Genomic DNA, 24,195 nt, shown 5'->3' with positions numbered 1-24,195 from the left:
GTCGTTTCCCAGGACGCTGATCGTAGGGCCAGGGCCCCATGACCATGTACGCTCGGCAGATGAGACCCTGGTCCGCGGATGATACCCTAGTCCATCCGGCACCAGGACGGGCCATCAGAAGGCGCCTGAGCGTTGACTGGGGGTGCACAGTCCAAGGGGTTCTTGGGAGGGTCCCACAACTGACGGACCAACCGGCGATAATAGGGCCTAGGATCACGGGCAGAGGAACAGGGGCAAATATGATACGGCGCGAAGGAATATGACAGCGGAAGGCAGTATGATGGGAAAACGCGGCCAAGGAAGCCGAACAAGGACATTAGCACCTCGTGATCCAAACCACTGCGGCTGGGCTGCACATATGCAGATGGAGGCGCATATCTGTATGGGTAATAGGAGGGCATGAGCATGGTGAAGTAAAACAAAGGCGACCTAGCCGCCTCCTTCCGCGGAATAAGCTGCAGCTTAGATGGCCGCCCAGGGGCTCAGTCCCGATCCATGGACAATGTCGGGGAGTGAGGTGTGAGGTGTTAGATAGATATAAAAGCCCATGTACACCAACACCCCAACACCCCATCTCCCCGCTGCGCATTGAGTTGTTCCATGTCCTGAATATTCGGAGACTGTCCCCGCACATCATCTCTATCCCAACCAAGCATGACGACCAAGACCCTTGTCAGGGGCCCAAAGCCCCTTCGGAGCTCCCTCAACTCGGACGATGCGCTGCCGCTGGTCCCCGAGGACATTACGCACGACTGGCTGTCGAAGGCCCTCGGCGTCTCCGTCGAAGAAATCAAGCAAGCAACTGTGGTACACGGGACGTCTACCAAGATCTTCCTAGACATAACGTACGCAGACGGTGAGCAGACCGAGATCCCGACGCGGCTGTGCGTCAAGGGCGGCTTCAACCCGGCCATCCGCGAGGCCTTCCCGGAGATGTGGGGCACGTACCGGCGCGAGACCGAGTTCTACCACCACATCGCGCCACAGACGGATATGTTGCTGCCGCGAACATGGTACTGCGGCACGGACGCGGTGAACGGGCAGGGCCTGTTCATCATGTCCGACGTGGCGTCCGAGGCCGCCTTTGGCAATCCCCTGGAGCCTTGGACGCCGGACCGAGTCGCTGGTGCGCTCCGCCAGCTCGCCAGCCTGCACGGCAAGACGTGGAACAGAAAGGAGGCCGAGTACCCGTGGCTTTACGGCAAGGATGGCACCAAGCTGGCCAACCCGATGCGCACCATTATCCGCGCGCTGCTGCGGCCTGAACCGTGGGCTGTTCGGTTTGCAGAGGAATGTCGTCCCCCGGTGGCGCCGGAGCTGCAGGACCGCGAGAGGATGGAGCGTGCCTACGAGCTTCTCTGGGCGTACACGGATGCAAACACAAGCTTCCATGCCATCATCCACGGCGACAACCATGTGGGCAACACGCTCATCGCTCGAGATGGCACGCCTGGCTTCATCGACTGGCAGTGCCTCCAGTACGGCTCCGCCATCCACGACCTTACCTATTTCCTCACAGGAGCGCTCACCGTCGAGGACCGCCGCAAACACGAAGGTACGCTGATCGACGGATACCTTGGGGCCCTTCATGCCGAGGGTGGGCCCAAACTCTCCAAGGATGACATTTGGGACGAGTACCGTCGAAACAGTCTGCACGGGTTTCTCTGGGCTATGACGCCACTCAAGATGCAACCCGAGGACATTGTCTTTGCCATCACGGAGCGATATTCGGCAGCTATTGTCGATCATAAGAGTTTGGAGCTCCTGGAGGCTTCTGCATGAGATGAGATTGTCCCAAATGTAGAGAGTCTAGTAAAAGTGTCTGCAAGAGCCATGTCGTTCGTTTGCCGTCTTCCCCAATAATCGGGCGTGAATTGCGGCTCAAGTCGTGTCGCTCGTTGCCATCGTCAAACGTGCGACCTGGAGTAGGACGCTGGACGATTGTCGCCCGTTGACTAGGCCTAACCTAATCCGCTCGAGCGTTGGACTGATCCATACTCCTCGGCTTGCGTTACCTCACCATGAGTGGAAGAGAACAATATCAGCAAGTCGCTTCATGTATTCGTAGCTTTATCCCCTCGGGATTTCGCCTCGTCTCTCTGAGCGGCGAGAACGGAAGAAGCGTTGGTGTGGGCACTTCGAGCTTGTCGTCCGAAGTAGTCACCACGAGAGACAAGTCTCAGCCGATAGTCAGGACGAACCGGTCATCGTCGGGCCACTGTCATGCCGTGGTGCTTAATTGATTCAAGCTTTGATCTTCGACTTGGGAATAATGATGTTCGTTGAGGTCTCACTTGTGTTGGACGGGCGGATCAACGTATAATAGATAGTGATCCACTTTAAAATGGATCCAGCCAATTGTGGCGTACTGGTGCCCAACCTCCTAGACACCAAACAAGGGGTCAAGTACCTTTCATAGACATACGGTGTGACTGTATAAACTCGTACGGTACGTTCCGCTAACCTTCCCCGGAAATCCTCGATCCCGAGTCGCTACCATGGCTCATGGCAGTCCCGACGACGTCATCTGAGCCGTTTTCTTCATCACCGAGCTTGCTTCTTATTTTTTCATTATTCTTTATAAGAATAAATATAGATTCGCAGTTTGTTAACAATCGAGACAACTACACTAGTCATATAAAACAATAATGCCCATCCACTTTCTTAGGTCACGTCACTTTGCTTCTTTTAGCTCCACCGGTCGGCGCCGCTTCTTCTTCAGCGGCGCGCCGCCGCCCGTTGACATGACACCCCTCGTGATCGGCCTTAATTACTCGCACCCAGTTCGCTGCCCGATACAGTAAGTAATTAGGTAGACTGACTAAAGGGTGTGCACCCTCGCCGTCAGCGCCGTCCCGTCTCGTCTTACATTTTGAGCTGGTCACCTCACCCGACCCTAACCACCAAGGGACAGGACAACGAGGCCACCCATCATCTCAACTACATTAGTTCGCAAGTTTTTTCGGCAGCTCTACGCTCTGGTGAAAATATTTGCCACTTCTCGCATTGCCTCGGTGTACGTCTTCCATTGTGAGGAGAGCTATTGCAGAGTCTCGTGATACCGAAGTGTCCTTAAAAAAGTGGAGTGGGTGTTGAATTTCCATGAAAAGGCCTGGTGTGATACTGATGATGTCAGCATAATATATGACTGACTACACTGTACAAACGACTTGCAATCTATTGCCCAAGGTAAGCAAGCACTGTAGCTGGGATTGCGTGTCCTCTGGCTAGGTATGAAGAGAATAGGCCAGCAGGACTTTAAAGTCCGTCCCTGCACTCGTAGCTGATCTGAATGTACCGGCCGGAGCCGTCGCCAGCCACCCAGCTATACCCCGCCCGCGATAATGGCACTCTTCCGATCTGTCCACGTCGTCCCTAGTGTCCGGACCGTTATTGCTCCCTATACGAGTACTGACCCATCATCTGCACGTTCACACATTGCTCCCTCATCCAAGTAGGCCGTCTCCTTCTACCTTGGTAGATACGTGAGGTAGGCGGCATGCTTTACGTTGTCCAGGGTTTCGATTCCCGGGTGTCTCGTCGCACGTCAATTGACATCCCAGCTAAATACGAAGTACTTCACTCCAACGAGGCTCAAATGACAACGGGATCCAGGGAAATGTAACCAATGCGGAAGACCTGAGACGGCTTGATTGGCGACACTGGCTTCCTCCGTCCCTGTGAAGCGTCTCGGGGACTCCGAAGGCCAAGTTCGGCAGCCGGTGGATCCTACTCTACTGATGACTAATCCAATTATCAGCCATCCCTCAAGCCACGCCGGTTCAAGCCACACCGGTTTGGCAGCACTTGATCAACGAAAAACGTACTCCGTAGAACATCAACGATACGATCCTAGACCTTGGCTAACCCAGCTTACCACACTCAGACCTTAGAGTGAGAATCAGGACGCTTCCAAGATGCCGCCGACCAAGCTTCCAGAGTCCGGGAACCCTCTGTAAGCTCCTTTCCCCTTGGCTTTGTCGGCCAATCGTAGACAACCTCATGTCCGATATTGGCACCTTGTTTTCATGTCGTCTCCTTCTCCCTACCTCTCACAATTATTTTAATCCCGCTGACTTGACAGGCCCCAAAGCTAATGTCAGGGCGTTGATAGAGTGTTCTTTGACATCACTTTAGGTGGTACGTCGTCTGCTTCTTTTCCCTCCTTCCGGGTGTCGCATCGTCCCTGGAAACCTGCAAACAATTGGGGGCATTCCTTCACGCCTCGCCTGCATCATCTCATGGGACTTGTTTCTTGCCTCCAATGTATATCACAAACTAACGCCCAGTCCCTATCTACATAGGCGAGCCTCTCGGCCGCATAACCTTTGAGCTCTTCAAGGATGTCGTCCCCAAAACAGCTGAAAACTTTCGCCAGTTCTGCACGGGCGAGTCGAAGAACCCGGCGGGCCGCCCGCAAGGCTACAAGGGATCCAAGTTTCACCGTATCGTAAGTATACCCTGATGTCCGTCTTGAGGTGTTTCGACGACCATGCGTATCATAATACACGGCACATATGTAACTGACATGTCTTGATTGTCAACCCGTTTAGATTTCTGGATTCATGTGCCAAGGGGGCGACTTCCTGAATGGTGACGGCACGGGCTCCATTTGCATCTACGGCACCTCAACCTTTGCAGATGAGAATTTCAATCTGAAGCATGACCGGCCCGGTCTGCTTTCCATGGCCGTATGTTCCGCTCGGCGCCACCCCTCCCTCCCCTTAACATCTGCATCATCCACCCCTACAGCTACAACACTGGGACGACCGAGGGCCCCTTTTGAGTAAGAACGAGAGTGCTGACTGCGACTGGAAACCCCAATTAGAACGCGGGGCCCAATTCCAACGGTTCCCAGTTCTTTATCACCACTGTGCCCACTCCCTTCCTCGACGGGAAGCACGTCGTTTTCGGCAAGGTTGTCGATGGCTTTGACGTGGTGAAGAAGATGGAGGCCACCAGAACTGGTTATCGTGCCAGGGATATGCCCAACCTGGACGTCGTTATTGCCCAGTGTGGTGAGATGTGAGGGTTTCGAGTTGGCAGCCCTGGCGGAACGGCAGGAGGAGACGCTCACCCAGACTTCTTGGGCTCCAGCTGAGTGGCATTACACCTCCGAGTCAAAATGGACCTCTAATGAAGCCTTTCTGGTGACTTGTATAACTACAACCAGAGCCGTAATTTACATCTTGCATGTGACTGGTCATATGTACTTGTCAGAAATTGAATCATTGTTTGTCTAGGTAGGTAGTATTTCGCGAGTCAAATGCAAGAGAATACGAATGAGGTCGATGGGAAGACTGATCGATTGAGGCGGGGACTGAAAGAATACCTAGGTAGACAAGGGTTCTATCTATCACCTCAAGACAAAGGATTCTTTGCCCACCGCACATGCCGCCAGCTTCCCTGAAGAGTGAATGTATTTCCTTTGTGTACTTCGTAGACCGATCCGAAATTTACCTAAAACCATGCCCGCACCACCACGCGATGCAACCCTCCTGCTTTTTTCCAATGAATGAGCCTCAAACGCCATATCTGTACCGTATCTATATGTACAGCGGAATTGTGCCTTCATCGGTAGGCACGACGTTTTCTAGTTCGCCGACCCAAAGTTCCACGAGGACCGGCCTCGCAGATTGCGTCGAGTCATGAAGGGCTCAACCGAGGGGCGTCCACCTTGGTGAGGTGCCTCCTGAGCCTCAACTGCAGGCGGGGCGCTCTTGTCGCCAGGGCGAGCCGTGACAGTAGCGGTTGCGTACACAGTGGTTGGGTCCGCCGTGACGGTGACGGTGCGGATACCAGTCATGCCACCGCCATTGGTGGTCGACGGGGCGGGAGGGCTGCTTTCGCCCTGTCCCGAGGTCGGCAGAGGGTCGGCCGGGGTGTCGGGGTTTCTCTGGGTATCGCCAACATTGACGAAGAACTGGTTCAGGAGCTGTTTTCGAATAGCGGCATTGGTGTAATCCTCGGGCTCGACAAAGTAGTCCTGGATCCAGGCTGTCAGGCTCCCTACCTGGCTCACGTCCATGCCAATGCTCGCACTCAGGGGCTCGCCCTCGACATTGATCATGACACAGGAAGAGTACATTTCCGCCACTTCAACAGCGCTTGACCGGAGATGCTCGCCATTGGGAACATTCAGGCCGGCCTGAAACTCGCCCTCCCATCCCTTCTCCGAACCCTCGATGGCTTGGGGGAGGAGCTGGGGCCAAGACCAGACCCAATACAGAACGTACTGGCTGCCCTGGGGGATGTCCGATGGGATCTGGATATCGGTTTGGCACCACAGGTTGGGACCCATGTAATTGTCGGAGGGCTTGGGAAACAAGCTCTGGCGAGTTTGGGAGATTTCTTCCGAGTTGGCTTCATAGCACTGGCCGTCATCGTAGTGGCGGGTCGCGATTAGGCGACCGCGACCGTCGCCGCCCGTACCGTCGGCGGTCCATTTTTTGTGCACGTCGGTGATATCCTCGTCGGCACGGGGTTCAAGAGTGCCATAGACGTAGACGATGCCGCTGGCCTTGGGGCCGTTGGAACGCGGCATGGAGACGTGGCCATTCTCGAGATAGCGGAGGGCGACAAAGTCACCAGGAGCGGCGGTCAAGGCGGGGAAGCCGTCCTTCTGGACGCCGAGGGGGTTGCGTTTACAGATCTTTGTCGTATCTGTAGGGATCAGGTTGGAGTACATGAGGTCGTTGAAGCCGGGTTCGTCGCGACCACCCCAGCCCATGGGGTATCCATTGGGAAGGACAATAGTGCCGTTGGGGGCAACACGGCTGACCTGCTCCAACCACGAATGGCCGGCGGCCGGATTGGGACCGCCCGCAAGAAGAGCAATAAGTAGAGAAGCCCAGGGCTTCTTGGGAATGGTGTCAATTTTCATAGTGCTGTGTGCGTCTTTGTGACGATCGTTGTATAGTGGTAATATAGCTGATGGTTGATGTTCTGTGGGATATGTGAGCGGAGGGACGGCATCGAAAGGCAAGGATGGTGCATATATTTACCTTTCCGTGGAAATGCACAGGCTGACTGTTTGGGAACTCGCTCCAGAAGATCAAGTCGGATGATCCGTATCGCAATATCTTGTTTCAGTACACGATCGAGTTGCGTCGAATGGCCGAAAGACAAGGAGAGTGTTCGAGAACAAGAACAACGCCTTTGTTCTCGATGACGCCGGTCGGGTGTAGTTGTCGAGGGCAAGGTGTGGCAAGTGAGTCAAGGGGAATACTCAAGGAAGGACAGAAATGAGCGGCAACAAGCGTCCAGCGCAAGCGGCAGACCAGCTGAGTCGAAGAGAAGAGGGTTGTATACAGTGAATGAGGGAGGGAGAAGAAGAGAGTGTGTAGGCCGAGGGTTGACTATATGTACAAGTCGGCGTCGAGGTGTTGGATTTAAATCAGAACACCAGACAAGTCACGGGTGGCTCTCAAAATGAGTGTGATTATCCACGCACAATAGGATATTGAGAAGTGATTGTGTCGTGAATGGTGTCGTAAATGATGTCGTCTGAATAGAAAACGGGCTTTTAAGGGGACGATTGTTCAGGCCGCCTTGCAGGAAGGAACGAGGTGGCAACCAAAGGAGTGTTCAGAAGAAAGGATTGTAAGAACGGCCAGAGGCTGAGAGAGAATGGAAGCCGGTTCGGCGTTGTAGTCGAAGAGGTGGAAGGATAAGGGTAAACAAAAGGTGATGTGATGGGGAACAGTGTTGATCTGCCAGGGTGAAGGAGTCTCCGGTTGATTGAGAGGCAGAGAATATGAATAAGGAATAAGAGTTGGACACCTTAGTAGATAGGGCAGGCAGAGTAAGAGAAGAAAGAAGAACTATGGAGAAATCGGTGAAAGAGGTAAATGTGCTCTTGCCGGTGTGTGAGAGATGTAGATAGACTGATGGAAAGAGTGCACCTTCCCATACCACCTGCCTCCCCACACAAGGGTGAAGTGAAGATGGGGGTTCTAGAACGTGCCGTCAATAAGTGCGTTGATGCCTACCCAGAGATGATAAGAAAGAGGAAGACGAGTTTCGAGTCGATGGCTCAGACCAAGACTAAGATGGAATGCAGGCCAGTTCCCATACATCGCCATGGCCGATCTGGGCCTGGGAGTCTCTCTCTATTATCCATTTCGAGTGACGGATGCACGTCATTAAGCCCCCTGTGGAGTAGAGTCATGAATAGATTCAAGAGAATAAAGAAAGCAGTAGAAGAGGCCACTCGGGAGCCATGCACCCCAGTCCATGCAGTGACAGCTCTAGGGGCCGCCAGGGAATTTTTGGTTCGGCTCGTGTATCTGGCTAGATGGAACAGAGCCCAATGAGCAGGCGAGCGTCTATACGGGAGATGACGGGACGCGGCGGTCGAGGCCCAGGAGGTCGGGACCGCGTCAGAGGGCAGTATGACAGAGCCTCGCGGCGACTACGAGAGCCAATCGTGGCACGCGGCGCATACAGTACTGGGACGATATGGGCCATGTTTCCGATCAGAAGGATGCGAGCCAGTCGATGGAGGTCAGTTTCTGGGTCGACTGTAAAGGAGGACTCTGGTAATATTTGATATTGTACGTCCCACGGATTCAGAATCTGCTGTGACGATGTGAACATGATGTTTCCACATGTTTTTCTTTTCTTCTTTTTTTATTTTTTATTTTTTGTTCAATAGACGTTATGAGCCAATAAACGGCTACTGCCGGGTGGACCTGCCACACCCCGAACGTCGCTCCTTCCTGATATTACCGCGTTCGTCGCGCGTAGATTGACTTGACTACCTACCCGGGTTTAGGGGTTTATAGGTCAGAGCCCGATGACTGGTCAGACTGTCGACAGTCTTAGAACTTCATGTTGACAGTTGTACCTCTGACCTGGCTCTGGTCAGAGCAAAATCCTCTGTTCAAGCTCTGACCTACACCCCACCTAACCCGGGTAGGTAGTTAGCCGCCAGATGTACCCTAACCTTCGACCTTTTTGGCGGCCCAGCACATGTCCACGTAAAACTGCGTGCAAGCCGAGCCATATACTGTACACATAGTTCCCCTGGGATAAGTACCTTGACTGCGTACTAAGGATAGTCGCAGTACGTACGTGGATACGAGCGATGAGTTTCTCGACGTCAACAACGAAACGGGAAGGAAAGACCCACACCTCGGTTTGGGGAAACGCTGTTGTAACACTGGACAATACCCAGCTTCGCTTCTGTCCAATGGATTGCTTCCCAAGCTTTAATCTTGGAGCCGCCCAAGCCACAGGTGCCGCGCGGGCAGGAACAATCACTGGCTCTCCTGCCGTACCTGGGCAAGAGTGGGTAAGTGGGGTAAGAGTGGGTCAACGTTAGAGTCATGGGCAACTTCATCGCGTCACACTGGAGCCAGACGCGACGACGTCCTTCAAGTTAGGAACGTACAACGTACTTTCCTTCTTTTTTTTCCTCATCGTTTTCTTCTTCTTTTTCCTCATCCCCAGACACCGAGGCGATTAGATCGCATTTCCCACTTCTGTCTCGTTGTGCGGTGGTCGGTCCGAGTTGATATCGCGACTGCCTCCCGCCATGGCCGTAACTCGAGACACGATAATTCTGCTCAGTGCCATCCATCGTCACGACTCGAGTAGAACGATCCCTTCCATGCACGACGGCGGGCTGTCCCGATGCAAGGCTCACACATGCAGCGACTGCAGCGATAATACTCCATTTTGTTGTTTCCGCAAGGTCCATATCGTCTCAAATGTTCTACATCGCTCGACCGCAACTAACTACTTTGTACAATAGCAAAAGCATGGTATCAAACATCAGCCGTGATCGTTTCGCATCCGTCCTTCTGCACCCTGCAGACATTTTCTACCCGAAACCGTCAATCCATTATCTCCCGCGATATACGGGTCAGTATTGAACAGAGCGACCCGAAATCAACTACACAGTCCCGCGTCCCGTCGCTTTCGACCTGTACCAAAACGCCGTTACACCGTGTGTCCTTTTTTTTTTTTTTTCCTTTCTTTTTCTGGGCCTGCTCACGGCGGCTCCAAGAAGTTGCCTTTTGCTCTTTCTTTTTCTACCACCTCGGATGCCCGTGTCCTCCATCGAGCATCCCGACGGCTGTCGCACCGTGATGTACCAACTTCTGTATTGCTGTCGCAGGGAAGTTCTCCCTGTTCTCCATGTCGAGGCTGTTCGACCTCGTTCTCTTCCTATTCCCGAGTCCCCTCAGGGGGCTGATTTGATCCAGCGAGGGCAGCTGTCGCTGGTCAACCGACGCCCATTCAGTTCGAGCATTCGTTTCCGTAGCTGTTGATACCGCGTGGACCCAGGGCTGCTGGGCCCACATATGATGGCCACTGTCCCGACTGCTCTCTAGGGGCCATAGCCCGCCATTGGCCCCGACGCTTCGTTGGTTGTCGCTTTGCCATGACTGCGGCGCTGCTTTCCCCGAGTCTACAGTCGAATCCCACCCGCTCCACTGGTCGAGCCCGTTGAACGATGTGGCCGCCGTCGCAGGGTCCCAGTTCTGCAGCCCACTACCGTCTCCGTCGAAGCCCCCGGACACACCCACGCCACCTGTAGCGGAGAGGAAAGGGTCAGTGGCCTCGGTGGGGCTGTCGTCGCTCACAAGGGTGCCCTGGCTGTCGATGGATGTGGGACAAGTAGATGCTAGGAAGTCCAGTTGCTGATTTTGCTGTTGGTTGCTGTGCGGGTTCTGCGGCTGCGACTCCTGGTGCTGGTGCGGCTGCTGTCGGCCCGACTGCTCGTAGTTACTGTCGAAGCTCGGCGCATACGAGGAGTGTAGAGAGGCGGTGGGTGGGGGGGTGGCAAGCCCGTGCGAGAAGCTGTCCAGAAAGCTCATGGCCCCGTTGGAGGTCAGGCTGGGAAGCTGGCCAGGCATGGTGACTGTGTCCCATGCTGCGCTGAGGTTCTCGCTCATGGCCGCCGTGAGATGATGCGGGTAGCTGGGGTTGGGCGCCATCACCATGTCGCGATTCGGGACCGAGTTGTTAGTGGCAGGGTTGATGCACACGTTTCGCTGATGCTCCGCCGATATGGGGTCCAACGCCGTTAGGAATCGCCACGTCGTGCCGGGCGGATGATACACGCGCTTGGCTTTGCTGGCACGACGTCTCGACCCGGACCCTGTCTCATCACCATTCCCGTCCGAGGAGGCCTTGCGTCCCTTTGTCGCGCTGATCTTCTCGTAAACAGGATTTCCCTTGTCATCAAAAGCGTGCACGGTGCGGAACTTCCACAAAAGGACGCCTCGCCGCGTCCACTTGCGTTGGTCTGGTGTTGCGTTGGGGGGGCACGACCACAGCTCCTGGAACATGGCAATCTGCTGGATCAGATCCGCCGTCGTTCGTTCCGACTCGAGCGTCGCTTGCTCCGCTGCCTTGGCCTCGTCGCTGCTTCCGCCGTCCGCCCTCGACCGTGCCTCGATGGGCTCTTGGAGGTAACCCGCGCAGCTGCTAAGAATGCTTGCCCACTCTGCTGCCGGGAACGGCACCCGGACATCTTGCCGTGGTCTGGTCCGGCAATCGCACTCCAGGCCGCCACCGCGCCCGCTGTCTCCGCCGCTGTTTCTACCACAACCGGGCCTGTGCATGTACTGCACGCCAACCTCGCTCGTCTGCTCCACGAGCACCGACCCACCCTCACCCGCGCGGCACAGCTCCTCAGGACGTTGCAGCAGCGTGACGCACTTCCATCGGTGATTCTGCAGGTGTGGCTGCGCGATGCTCAGCTCGACGAACCCGTTCAGCTCCGACCCCGTGGGGAAATTGCTCCGCGGGTGGAGCTCCAGTGTGACCGTCATTTCGAGCATGTCCAGCCAGCGGTTTTCTGCTGTGGCGGCCTCAAGGCTCCGGTGGAGCACCGGGAAACGGGCCTCCCAGTCCTGAGAGATCTCTGTCGCCGCCGCGGACTCCTTCTGCGTCAGCTCGCGGTTGTACTCATGCAGTAGTACACCGCCCCCAGCCAGGCCCCGTGCCAGGCCGGTGTCCGTCTCTCTGTGTAAGTTCTTCTCAAGGTGGGGATACATGTCAGTGTCGAGCGCCTTGCCGCTGCGGTCGAGGGCTGTGCCCGTGCTCTCGTCGAGGGTCACGTCTGACGAAGACACGAAGATCCAGCACGTCTTGGCCCGCATGACCACTTGAGAATCCATGGCAAGAATCTGCGCAAAGTACTCGTAATTCGGCCGCACATCCGGCAGCCTGCCCTCCGAGAGGGCGATGAGCACTGGGTTGTCTTTGAACGAGGCTATCTCGGAATTGTTCTCCTTAAGACGGGCCTCGCTCTTGTCGGCATCCTTGACGAAAAAGAAATGGTCTTCACAAAGGGGGTCAGCTGCTGCCAAAGTCGACGACCGGATGATTGGGCCCCTTTGCGGGGATGTGAACTTACAGCAACGGTGCTTTTCAAACATCTTCTTCACCACTTGAATGTGGCTGGACACCTGCTTCCGCTTGCGCTCCTCTGCCTTCTGTCCCGCCTGCAGGCTGCAACAGTACGCAATCCAGAGGTACTCGCTGATGAGCATGTTACGCCCGAACTGCTTGCCCTGCATGCTATACTTCTTCCTTCCCATGTGCGGGATGATCAACAACGCTGAGACGACCATTGGTTAGCTTGCTGGTCCCCTCTCTCTCCAAGTGGACTTTAACATGCGCGTTGACTTACAGTCCAGGAAAGCATCCTCCAACACCCTCGGCCAGATCTGCTTCTCGTTCGGGTCCTTCTGGTCCTGTTTGTCTCGATAGGGTCGAAACTCAGGGGCGAAGTAGATGGGGTTGATGTCATGTCTTGGTCGACGTGCAAGGCGGAGCTGATCGGCCCTCAACCCGAAGCCGCCGACACGACCACTGCCACTGCCGCCGCAATAATCCGGTCCGGCTTGGGAAGGCACCACCGGTGTCGGAATCGAGGGCGGCAAGGAAGGAGAGAAGATACCGAGAGATGGGGCCTGGCGGTTTGATGATGAGGGCACCAGGCTGGTCACGGCGGCGCCTGTTGTGGCCGTCGTGGAGGCGGACGACATGTCCAGGGCACCCACGTTGAGATGTTGTGCGTTGCCCGTGGACTGACGCAGTGGTGGGCGCGAGTGGGATGACACCCCACCCTGGTGGTCATACCCGTAGGCGGAGGAAGGATGCTGCGATGGCAGCATGGGGCGAGGGTGCTCCATGCTTCCGATGAGCATTGCCCGTCTCTCCGCTTTGGTTCAACTCTCGCCAACACTCTCTCCGGGCCACAGAGGCAGAGACGGAGAGCACAGCACAAACAAGTGATACTCTCAAGAGCGGAAGGATGTTTTGCGTATGGGCCTCGAAAGCAGAAGGATGGTGAACAATGCAAACGGATTCCGAGTCCAGGTACGGAGAATGAAGATGAGAATGTGAAGAAGAATGCCTTTGAAGAGAAAGAAAGGACAGAGGAATTCTATCTTTAAGAGGAGGGCACGCCGGCGTCAGCTTGGCAGAACACGGGCGATGTACGTGACGTGACTGGAGTCGATGGGAAAGAAGGGCGAGGGAGACGCGAATCAGGCCAGTGGGTGAGCAGTGGAGGAACAATAGATCAGGTTCTGCAGCGAGACAACTGCATATCTCAGCTTCCCAGATTTCTGGAGACCGGGGATAAACTCCCGACGTTGGTGTTGAGGTTGAGGAACGAGAATGGCTGTTTGACTGGCATGAAAGGGAAGGGAAAATGCACGCCATATAAGTTCCTGATGCCCAGATGTCGGAACAAGGGGGGGTGGGGTGGGGTGGGACGAAGAAGACCAGGACGCGAGCCCCCCGCGGGACGGGGATCGATCAGCAACTGTCAGAAGAACTCACATCATGGGCCCATCCATGTCCCATGTTTCGTCAAGTGCCGAGTCACCAGGTTGATCGACAGATCGGTCATCCTTACCAAGGACGATATTCGGGGTAAGAGGGGGTAGGAGATGGAAATGGGGCAACATGCCGTCCCCCGGGCCTATAGCGCGTCCCTCTCGGAGGAGGATAGGGTGTCGCCGCGGGGTATTCAGGAACAAGCATATCGATATTTCACCTCCTACCCAAGTCGAAAGATCGGGCTGCTGGCAGGGTTCCGTGGCATTAGGATAGCGACCCACTCGGCCGGGCCGCTGAAAGAGGTATCGGAAGGGAAAGAGGAAGGGTACGGCGTCGTGGATGGCAGGGGTGTCTGTTCAAGGGAGAGGGTGGGAGAACCATGGAGCAGAAGCCATACATCTGCCTCACACCAGATCTCCAGGGAAATTGCTGCCTAGGAAAGATTATGCTGGACGTAGACGCAAAGCCTGAGTAGCTAGGGTGGCGTCTGAGGAACCATGACCAGCCGTGGCAACGAATCGGGGTATTTTCTTCCCTCGGGAGGTGAGATATCCAGGCCAGGACAGCGGGGAAAGGGGCGACAGGGTAGCAGAAAGCCTACATGTTCCGGATGACAGTGTGGAGGTCAACCGATTCCATATCTCATGATTGACTGGACGGACTAACCCTTCTTCATTCGACGCAGCACCTTGAAAGTCTCCAGTGCAGAAAGAAGCAGTTGAGACATCTCCACCGAGCAGAGAGCAACAGGCCACCAATGTTCCCACCCTTGGTAAGTGTGTGTCATCCGGCCCTAGGGTAGATCTAGATGACGAAGTGAAAGACAGGGCTGATGTGACGTTGGAAACTCGCATGGTCCCCTTTAGCAGGAAGTTGTCTAAGGGGGGCCGAGAAGGCGGCCGCTGGACGAACTGTGGGGCCCTGGGGAGGATATGCAAGGGAGAGGAGAGAGTCCAAGTGAGCCACACTACCCTTGGTCAGGAACAGGAACATGATTTCTTGAGATTGTAAGGCCGTTTTAAAAATAAAATAAAAATAAAAAATACTTGGGAGCTGGTGTGTCGACTCGCATGGCATGCAACTGAGATGAGAAAGAGAGACAAAGAATTCCTCGCCCGAGAAAGGGAAGTGGAAAGAAGCGATCAATACCAAACCAAAAGAAGTTGGTGTCGTACTAAGAATGGATGAAAGGATGAAAGGATGAATAGAAGAAAGAGAGGGAAGGGGGAAAAGGGCATAAAGATAGAACTGTGCATGCGTAGTCATAGTCGCCCCTTGTCGAATCAATAGAGGGTTGTTAACAACAAGACTCTGTATTATCCAGGAGAGAAAAAGGCATCCTTACCAAGGGAGAACAAACAGCAGGGACTTGAACCACTGGACCTAATAAAACCATTCTCTTCCCTCGACGAATGAATTGAAAATGGTAGTGAGAGAAGGGTCGGGTCCCTTTGGATGGGTAAAGGCGAAAAAGGGTTCAGAAATCAAAAAAACCGCCTCGATTGTGTGCTCTAGGCTATGCAAATGTGGTATCATCCATTTTACTTACACCCGCCCTTGAAACCAACGCCTTATCTCCAGAAAGATTGATTCATTGCCTGCCTTTCCTCGTTCGCCTTTGCATGATTTCAAGCATCGAATTCGTCTCCTTGGTCCCCAATGTTGACCTTCTTCCTCGTCCGTCCCGTGAGTTGCGCGAGGGCGACCTTGTCGACCTGGCCGCCGACCTTCTTCTGCATCTTCGCAATCTCTTCCTCGGCATCCACGGCCTCGGCCTCGGCAAACTCGAGCACCAGCCGGCGGCCCAGGAGATGCGTGTTCTCGAGGGCCGCGCGCGCATTCTCCGCCTCGCGTGGCGTGACAAACTCTGCGAATGCGAAGCCCCTCGAGGTCTGGCCAAATTTCTTTGGAACGCGAACCGCCCTTAGTTGGCCATACGTGCCGAACAACGCCCGAATGTCCTACGGGGAAATTAGCAATCTGTCTCGTCATTCCATCGCAGAGGACGGAGGGTGGGAGGGAAAAAAAAAAAAAAAAAAAAAAAAAAAAAAGGGCAGGCGGAAAAGGGGCTGGCGGGGATATAAGACACCAAATTACGGTTACGTACCTTCTTGGTAGCCTCGAAGGGCAAGTTCTTGATGATAATCTTGGTCCGTTGGCCGGCCTTGTTCTTGGCAGCATCTTCTCGTCTTCTCTCTTCGGCCGCATCGCGTCCTCTGTGCGATGCCTTGACCGCCAGGGCGTGCCCGTCGAGAACAAAGCCGTTCATGACCTTGACGGCAGCCTGGGCGTCTTCCTTGGACCGGAACTCGACAAAGCCGAAACCCATGCTGAGCACCTGACCCGGCCTCTTGGGGTCCGTCTTTGTCTTGACCTGGGCCGACACGAACCCTTCCAGCCCCCCAAACTTCTCCACCAGGCCGCTGCTGCGTGTGGCGAAGTTGAGATTGCCTACGAAGACCGAGTGACTCGCAGCCTCCTCTACTTCGTCATCGTTTCCACGCTCCAGGAGCTCGGTCACGCTCAACTTCTGAACCCCGGCCGGTTGCTGCTTGTCCTCTGACTGCGTCACTTGAGGGACATGGTCATTCTTGAGCATGTCGATCGGCCCTTTTTCGAGGAAGAGGACAGAGTCCTTGATGCGTCGGTAGGCCAACTTTTTAAACGCGGCCCTGCCTTGCGCCGGCTGTGCGTACTGCACGATGGCGATGGTCCCACTCGGCGGCATGAGCACCTGCAGCACAGTGCCGTGCTCCTCGAACATGGTCCTGAGCTCCTCAATCGTAGTGCCGTGGGGGAAGTTCTTGACAAGAATGCATGTGTCACCCCGCTTGTGCGACTTGAAGGCGTTCAGATCGACCCCGTTCGCCACAAAGAACCGCTTGGTCTCGTTGATGATGGTGGACTCCGCCACAGCCTGTTTCACTGCGGCCGAGGCATCTGTAGGGTCCAGGAGTTCAGACTTGGACACCCCTAGCCGGCTAGCCACGGAGGCGTTGACGGCGTCTTGGCTCATGTAGAGCGAATTCCAGTTGAAGGTCGACGACGCGGCCTCGGCCTTCTTTCGGATCAAGTTTTGTTTCTTAAGGGGCAGCTTGGAGAGCTCAAACTCATCCACACCAATGTCTCTCTTTCCAGCTGCCGGTAGAATGTGGAGCAGTCGCCCTTGGAAAGTCTGGCCATCCAACGACTGGAATGCTGCGACAGCACACTCGGCATCGGCAAAGAGGATCAGCGCGTATCCTTTGCTGGACCCGGATTTCGCCACGGGAATATGGACCTGACACTTGATTAGCCTTGCTGAGTACACATCATGGGTCTCAAGCGCCAGTAACATGGAAGAAAATGATCGAATATCAGAGTGTCGAAGCATCTACTAAAATACTGATCCAAGGTTCGCATCAAACCCCAAAGGGGTCAGCTGTCCCTATCTGGATTCATCATACGATCAAGTGACGTTGGAAGGCAACGCATACGGGAGAAGAACGAAAAAGGAACCAGTTCCTTACCTCTTGCACCTCTCCAAACTGCTCGAAGTGTTCGCGCAAATCAGACTCGGCCGCTGTAAAGGGCAAGTTTCTGACAAAGAGCCGTGATGTTTTCCGGATCGTCGCAATCGAAGCATCTTCTTCATCTTTCTGCGCGTCATCAGGGGCATCTGCAACGGCGGCCTCAGGCTCTTGTGCTTGGGTTTCACCCTCGGGGTCCACCGGGTCACCCTTCACTTCGGGCTTGGCTATTTGGTCACTGGCAGCCTTCGGCGAAGGTGGCGGTGGTACTTCATCCTCATCCACAAGGTCGAGTAGCCTGTTCGTCCGGGCCCGAAGCCAGTCATCATCTGTCGCAGCAGTGTTGGCTTCAGGTGCGGGGTCGGGTGGCGCCTCGGTCTCAGGTTCAGTTGGCGCGCCGTTCAATTCGGGCTCCTTATCAACAGCCATCGAATCGTCCTCCCTCGGGGCTTTCACAGGTTCATCATCTGGCGCCTGTCTCATCTGCCTCTTCTCCGGGCGCGCTGGAATGAGTTCATACTCATCGTCGCTCTCACCCTCTTCCAACAGTTTCTTCTTTTCCGCTGCCGCTGCAGGAGTCGACATCTCTGCCATCTCGTCTGCAACGCCCTTTCCAGACTGGAAGACTTGAAGATACTCCCGTAACTTGGGATCTGACTCGTCGACTTCAACTCGCTTCCGCTTCTTTGAGTCAGACGTGGCAGCATCCTCCGCGGATGACGGGGCGGGCGCCTTCCGCTCGTTCAGGTTCGTCTTGGGGAGCTGGTCATGATTGTGGTTATGTCTCTGAAGAGCAGGGTCGCCAATCTGCCATCATCGTCAGTACAAGACCAATGGTGGACAAGAGAGTGCATGAGAGAAACATACTGGTCTTGCCAGTTCAACGGACAACCGCGACATGCGAATGAACGACCGGTTGAAGTACTTGACCGCCTTCTTCGCATCTTGAGGCGTCTTGAATCCGATGTAGCCAATGCGTCTCTGAGGGATCGCCTTCACATCTGTGACTTCTTGATTCCCAGCGGAGAAATGCTTTCGGAGCTCATCGTCCGTGATGGTCGGTGGCAGCCCCCTGATGAAGATTCGGGACGTTTCCATGATGACGATCTTAGACCAGCAGACTCAACTCGAATCTGAGAGGGTCTCGGGATAGTCGTGATTATGAGTACATGACCGTTTCGTTGGAGAGAAACGAATCAGATAATGTCACGGGAGATGTGACAACGGGTGAAGTGGTCAAGCAGCATTGTTTGGAAATTTTCGAGATGGAACTTTTTTTTCTCTTTTTTTTCTCTCCAGGTCTAAGCTTTCCGCTTATCGACACGTGACTTTATCGCAAGTGGAGAGAACCCCAACCCAAACCCCTGTTACCTACATGGTCTGTGCGTATGACCTCGCCTCGGCTGGGATGAGGCTGAGAGTGAGGATACGAACAGCAAACATCTGTCAACCAGCCTCTATCCACCAAGCTCAGTGCTAGCAAGCTCAAGCCGTCATTCACCAACGCTACTGCCAGCGTTCTATACTACAGCGTATGTTAAAAGTTCTCTTCTTTGCGGCCGCACAACGACACCAGCACCCGGCGCTCCTCAGCTTTGGAGGGGCATCCCAATTCCTCTGCAATGGGACACTGACGCGAATTTTGTGGGTCTAGGTCTTCGACAGCTTTACGGAATCTCGAAAGGCATCATCCAACAACCATGGCCGACAAAGGAGGCGTCGACGCCGCTCGGGATGTTAAGCTCGAAGGTGCGTTATAGCGGGCCCGTCCTTGCCGGATGGTACAGGCTGACGAAGTTGATTCGCAACAGTTCAGATCAAGTCGGCGGACATGGTACAGCCTACGAAATGGAATACTAGGGCGGGAAGCACGCTAACGACTTGGTAGACGGATGACATGCAGCAGGAGGTCATCGAAGTTGGTACGTCAGACACAAGTCTCGAGTGCATGCCACAACATGGAATGGAGGGTTAACAAGGGTCTTGACAGCTCAGGAGGCAATGACGAAGTTCACCATTGAAAAGGTATCTTCTCGGCATACTCCCTATATCAATCGATGTGGTGGGACTAATGGTTCGAACAGGACATCGCGCAGCACATCAAGAAAACTGTAAGCAGCACCGGTCTTCGCCGCACTCGAGAAACAACTAGGTCCACAGGTCTGACTTGCCAATCCAGTTTGACGATCGCAAGGGTCCGACATGGCACTGCATCGTCGGCCGCAACTTTGGAAGCTTCGTAACGCATGGTAAGGACCACGTCCCCCGCCGTCCCTGGTGCCTTGAGGCGGCCTTGTGGGTATGGTGAGCTAACAACCCACCGATGGAACAGAGACGAAGCACTTCATATACTTCTACCTTGGTCATTGCGCCATTCTACTTTTCAAGACGCAATAAAGGGTCGTCTCATCACGCCCTTTCGTGATCGGCAGATCAGGAAGGGTCTTTTGGTTCTGCTATGGCGCTAATCAGGGGGGCAAGGGATAGATGACGACCCTCGGCGGATTAAAAAAAAAAGTAGACAAAAATGCGAATGCGAACGAACCGACGGTGAAGGAGGGGGAAGAATGACTAGTACGAATGGGTGCGATCTGAGGTATTATTTCACGATGGTATGTCTGAACTTCTCGGAGTACAACGGTGGACGATACTTCTCGAGAGATTTTGCTCGGTACCCAACACCTCCATTCGTCGGCTGCAAACCTGTCCAATATCAGGGACATGCCAATCGGTAATCAGAAGCGCCGGGATGGTTCCTACGATGACTTGGGTGAGGAGCTGGGTTTCGCGGGGCGGTGGCTTACACCCTTGGGCATGCTAGTTCCGACGCCTCATCTCGGTCACCACTGCGAACGGTTGGAGCCTGGCGTAAGGGCTGGCATGTGGCGGGCGTAGTTGTCAGGTTCTGGTTAGGTTCTGACTCTCGACTCTGCTTGAACTTTCCTCGCGAGAAGGGGTTGGTCTTCACCATCGCTCTCATGGGTGTTGTCTACAATCTGGAGGGACTAATAATGCCATTGAATTACAAGCGAGTTTCCTTGAAGCTGGACGTACGAAGACCCGATGAATAAAGACGGGTAATAGTGACCAGCGTTTGTGTTTCTTGTGCTGCCGTGCTTGATTCGAGACTGAAGTCCGAGGGGGTTCGAATTATCGACACGACATCTGCCCGCCTGTCACGCAAATACTGGCGTCTTACAGTATTCATCAGAACGATGAATCAACGACAGGAAAGCGAAGACACCACCTCTTGGCATATGTTCGCAGACACTATTCTCTGCTGGAAATCAGACTCTACAGAAGAATGTCCTATATACGAGAGAAGCGACCCCATTGTCCATTTTTGGGCCCCTTGGAGAGTATTGAGAGTATTCACGGCGTGTCTTGCCGAATGAAGCAGCCCGCCACTGTCCGATGATCTTTTCTATTCGGGATTTGGGGTGTGTCAAGAAACGAAGCGCAAAAGGAGAGTGGGTGATGCAGGGACAGGCGGTTTTATATACATTGTAAATTGGCATCAGAATTCATGGGGCCTGCTAAATACATACAACGATGTGATGTAGGCCATTCGGGGCAGCTGGGTTATCCATCGCTCGCCAGGTTTCCTTTTCCTTGGAAAATCGAGAACGATGCCGCATGCCTACCATTGTACCGCTCTGCGGCGATCTTGCTCCGAGACAGTTTTCTCGCTTGTCACTTGCAGGATGGTGCAGGTAGTCGCAAGTGATCACATCAGGGACGGGACGTGGTGGGGGCGAAGGGGAGCGAGGAGCTGCGAGTATACGGATACTGGTTTTCAATTGGAACCCCTTGGATAAGGGGACTCGAGATGTACATATAACGTATGTACGGTACGGTACCGCCCTACTCGATCCATGGGCTGGAGAGGAAAGGCGTCTGGAAAGACATGTCTGCAGTGGAATGATACATTCATTTCACCACAATGAGTGACTAATAATAAATATACATTTTTTAGAAGCGAAAATCGGCGCCATTGATAGGAAAACGAAGCTGTGGGTAGGTTCCTGGTGGTTCCTGAACTGGTCTCCGTTATGACGCGGTACCGTCAGACTGTCCCTCTTCCTCGGTGGATCACGCACCACCGACAATGCTACGGTGCAATGGTCACATTGATAGGCCACTCGGTACGGCCAGTATGGCGTTTTCGGGCCTAGCGGCGCGGTGGACAGAGGACGGCGTGAGCTAGGCGACGGTTGATTCCGCCCGATACCACGAGGTGTAAGCTGATCGACGGCAAAAATGACTTGATAATTGGAAATCGAGTCGTTGTACCGAGGGGGAGGGAGATGGTGGGTGTACGAGGCGTCGAGGCTCTCTTCGTGGCATGTACTTGGTCTCATACCCCGTAGTTGTGAATACAGTTTCCGAAGAAATCGTACGAAGATTCCCCTCGCCTACCTAGGTAGTTCTACACTATCGGGACAGCCTCCAAGCAGTACGAATGTCGCCGATTCGCTGTCACTCTAGTATAGTGGGTAATATACCTCTTCCTCGTGGCCCCGGGGAGTGGGGATGGGGCAAAGTGGTGCAATTCTACCCCTTCCGCCTTGGTACGACACTGTGCCGTTACCTGGGTCTGCGGGGAAATAAGAGACTAGTAGGTATTTACTCTGCAATACCTACACCAATGGAGTAATTACTCACACCAATGCTAGCTGGTTATTGTCTGGATATTCACGGAAAACGCCTTTCTGTACGGTGTATTTTATGTACAGTGACGAGGCAAAACTGTCGAGCAAATGTACTTACAACTCCACGCTAATAGGCAGGCGTAGGCGGGTCCATTGGCTCGACATTTGTGTCGACTTACTGTACTCGTGTCGTTTGGAAAACAAGAGCCATCGGCCGGGTAGCGACAACTGCCATTTCAGCCCCATTTCGGCCTGGCCAGATCACGTGTAATGCCAGCTCAGACTACACGCGGTACGTGTCAATGGATCGGATCACGTACGAAGTAGTTCGTAAAAATTGGTGATAGGTGGGGAGTCGTTCTGTCTGGGGAGACTCCAGGCAAACCCGTCGGAGGTTACGCTAAGCACACGAGGTGGAAGCTATCGACGCGGCATGCAAGCTAACTCCAAGATAGGCCAAAAGGAGGGGACGGAGAGGCTGCACGCACTTGGTGCCGTGGGCAGGGTAGGTAGGGAAGAGTACATGTACGTTGTACACACCTACGTACATGCGCGATCTTAGCAGTTGCGTTGCAGTCGACAACTGTAACAGGGCGGTGTTCTGCGTTCTGCTGGTTCAGTGTTATCCTGTCACGGAAGATGTTCTGCAAGCCCATCTCGATGGGGTTGGGTCAGTCCAGTTTCGCGAGGTGAGACGAACCACTGTGTAGCAACATGATCACTCAACCGCCGGAGCAATAGCAGGTAGTTGCTGGCTGGCCGTATTGTCGATGATCTACGGAGTAGGTTGACTTGTGTGAGGTGGGTGTTTATGGGTTTCTTCCCTGTTCTCCGTCACACGAATTCAGTAAGATGTGGGACAACGAGGTTGAATCGAACACCAATGCGACGGGCCAGGTGAGGATGCCACAGCAGCTCCTTTTATCCCTATAAAGCCGCAGAAGCGAGCGGTAGCAAGAGAGAGGGGAAAAAAAAGGGAGGTTGATGAAATAGACGTGAGGGGTTGACGGAACACGAGTTGATGCATTCGTAATTCATTTTGAATGCGATGTTCCCTCATTTTTGTTCTTGCGTCGTTGTACACTATGTACACTATCGTGGTTACCCCTACCAAACAAAGCCGACATTGAGGCAATCTCCATTCCTCTGAATCATTTTACATTATCATTATGTATGACGCTGATACATCTTTACAACGTATAGGATTACTCTCATGCTGGGCATGTTGCGGCGATGCCAGGCCCCTCTCGAGATACTTGGATGCCCTCGTAGATGAACCGGAACGTCAACAGCCATGTACAGGCGAAGGTTGATGCAGATTTGTTGGTTAGGAGGCCCACGGGAGACCAAATACGGTGGAACCTATTCTTGTCGCCGTCGCGAGGCCAGTCAGCATCCATCCTCATCCTCACGCATGCGCCTCCTCCTCGCCTTGGCCTCTCCGTATCAACTAATTACCACCTAGGTACAGTACACTACGAAGCCTGTATACAAATGTACACACACTGGTTGGTCAGGCTGGGTGGCTGTTCGCATGTGGGTCCAGATTATCTATCCGTAAGCCACAGTCGGAGAGATGTTTCTCTGGGAAAGTGCTTGAACTATCGAGTTCTTTACGTATATCTCAGTAATTGCCCGTAACTTGCATCATGTCATCCAGCAGAAGCGGATTCAACAGGATCGCCACGTGATGTTTCACTCCCGACTGATGGACTTCCGATATGACTTTCTATATACAGTACATACAACGTACATACGGATACCTTGGTCTCTACACTGACGGTCAAAAATCCGTTCCACTTCACATTTCGGTCAGCCCATGGAGAAAGTATCTCATCTTCCCAAGTACGGAGTAGGTAAACAAAAATAGTTTGCCATCCCAGGAGGCCGAATGGGTGGTGGCACTGCTTCGTTCGTGGGAGATGGGACCTGGGATGGCATCGGAGCATTCGCGAGTTTCTTTCACCTAAAGTAACTCCTGACCCACTTACTAATCAACGAGTTCAACATTGCCCAATTTCCAGGGAAAGAATTGACTGGCGATTATCAGTCCAACCTCCATGCCGAGAGGGATGCATTAATTATATATCATGTCCGCTGGCTTCTCCGTTAGCCTGACTGAACTTGCAAGCATTTTACAGCAAGATTGGATGGGTTTTACGAATACATACGTTGTACTCGAGGAGGCCATTGTATTGTCATGCACACCCCACCCCCTAAGGGTG

At 54.0% G+C, this 24,195-nt stretch overlaps 7 protein-coding genes across 7 annotated transcripts; 3 read left to right on the top strand and 4 right to left on the bottom strand.

Annotated features, from left to right (window-relative positions):
* Positions 1 to 330: 330 nt before the first annotated feature.
* On the top strand, positions 331 to 2,268 carry ACRALDRAFT_1082627 (uncharacterized protein). Its single transcript, XM_071019336.1, has one exon. It carries the CDS (start codon positions 655 to 657, stop codon positions 1,780 to 1,782), a length of 1,128 nt encoding a protein of 375 aa, XP_070874093.1. The 5' UTR covers positions 331 to 654; the 3' UTR covers positions 1,783 to 2,268.
* Positions 2,269 to 3,320: 1,052 nt separating this feature from the next.
* On the top strand, positions 3,321 to 5,388 carry ACRALDRAFT_1051526 (uncharacterized protein). Its single transcript, XM_071015692.1, has 5 exons — positions 3,321 to 3,955; positions 4,115 to 4,140; positions 4,305 to 4,450; positions 4,554 to 4,691; positions 4,829 to 5,388. The coding sequence occupies exons 1-5, from the start codon at positions 3,918 to 3,920 to the stop codon at positions 5,027 to 5,029; spliced, it is 549 nt and encodes a 182-aa protein (XP_070874092.1). The 5' UTR covers positions 3,321 to 3,917; the 3' UTR covers positions 5,030 to 5,388.
* A 205-nt stretch (positions 5,389 to 5,593) lies between these two features.
* On the bottom strand, positions 5,594 to 6,883 carry ACRALDRAFT_1071644 (uncharacterized protein; the record flags this gene model as incomplete). Its single annotated transcript, XM_071017884.1, has 1 exon — positions 5,594 to 6,883. The coding sequence occupies one exon, from the start codon at positions 6,881 to 6,883 to the stop codon at positions 5,594 to 5,596; it is 1,290 nt and encodes a 429-aa protein (XP_070874091.1).
* Positions 6,884 to 9,441: 2,558 nt separating this feature from the next.
* On the bottom strand, positions 9,442 to 13,603 carry ACRALDRAFT_1082625 (uncharacterized protein). Its single transcript, XM_071019335.1, has 3 exons — positions 12,650 to 13,603; positions 12,374 to 12,577; positions 9,442 to 12,298 (listed from the first exon to the last, which is right to left on the bottom strand). The coding sequence occupies exons 1-3, from the start codon at positions 13,167 to 13,169 to the stop codon at positions 10,038 to 10,040; spliced, it is 2,985 nt and encodes a 994-aa protein (XP_070874090.1). The 5' UTR covers positions 13,170 to 13,603; the 3' UTR covers positions 9,442 to 10,037.
* A 1,834-nt stretch (positions 13,604 to 15,437) lies between these two features.
* Positions 15,438 to 18,416, bottom strand: ACRALDRAFT_2020392 (uncharacterized protein; the record flags this gene model as incomplete). The annotated part of the gene is made up of 5 exons (XM_071020011.1): positions 15,438 to 15,770; positions 15,917 to 17,182; positions 17,217 to 17,236; positions 17,267 to 18,125; positions 18,150 to 18,416. 5 exons carry the CDS (start codon positions 18,414 to 18,416, stop codon positions 15,438 to 15,440), a joined length of 2,745 nt encoding a protein of 914 aa, XP_070874089.1.
* A 715-nt stretch (positions 18,417 to 19,131) lies between these two features.
* On the top strand, positions 19,132 to 19,715 carry ACRALDRAFT_2107961 (uncharacterized protein; the record flags this gene model as incomplete). The annotated part of the gene is made up of 6 exons (XM_071023355.1): positions 19,132 to 19,152; positions 19,207 to 19,240; positions 19,309 to 19,343; positions 19,403 to 19,429; positions 19,498 to 19,567; positions 19,651 to 19,715. Coding segments are annotated over 6 exons (252 nt in total), but the record flags the coding sequence as incomplete, so codon positions are not given.
* A 1,467-nt stretch (positions 19,716 to 21,182) lies between these two features.
* Positions 21,183 to 23,112, bottom strand: ACRALDRAFT_211711 (uncharacterized protein; the record flags this gene model as incomplete). The annotated part of the gene is made up of 14 exons (XM_071023763.1): positions 21,183 to 21,229; positions 21,286 to 21,429; positions 21,461 to 21,489; positions 21,531 to 21,674; positions 21,752 to 21,897; positions 21,986 to 22,005; positions 22,059 to 22,127; positions 22,155 to 22,198; positions 22,236 to 22,253; positions 22,287 to 22,334; positions 22,381 to 22,578; positions 22,605 to 22,761; positions 22,835 to 23,037; positions 23,087 to 23,112. The coding sequence occupies 14 exons, from the start codon at positions 23,110 to 23,112 to the stop codon at positions 21,183 to 21,185; spliced, it is 1,293 nt and encodes a 430-aa protein (XP_070874087.1).
* Positions 23,113 to 24,195: the final 1,083 nt, after the last annotated feature.

The sequence above is a fragment of the Sodiomyces alcalophilus genome (assembly GCF_042370955.1).
Source record: "Sodiomyces alcalophilus JCM 7366 unplaced genomic scaffold ACRALscaffold_5, whole genome shotgun sequence".
NCBI classification, from domain to species: Eukaryota; Fungi; Ascomycota; class Sordariomycetes; order Glomerellales; family Plectosphaerellaceae; genus Sodiomyces; species Sodiomyces alcalophilus.
The sequence above is the reverse complement of the archived record's forward strand: the minus strand, read 5'-3'. Positions and strand labels throughout refer to the sequence as shown.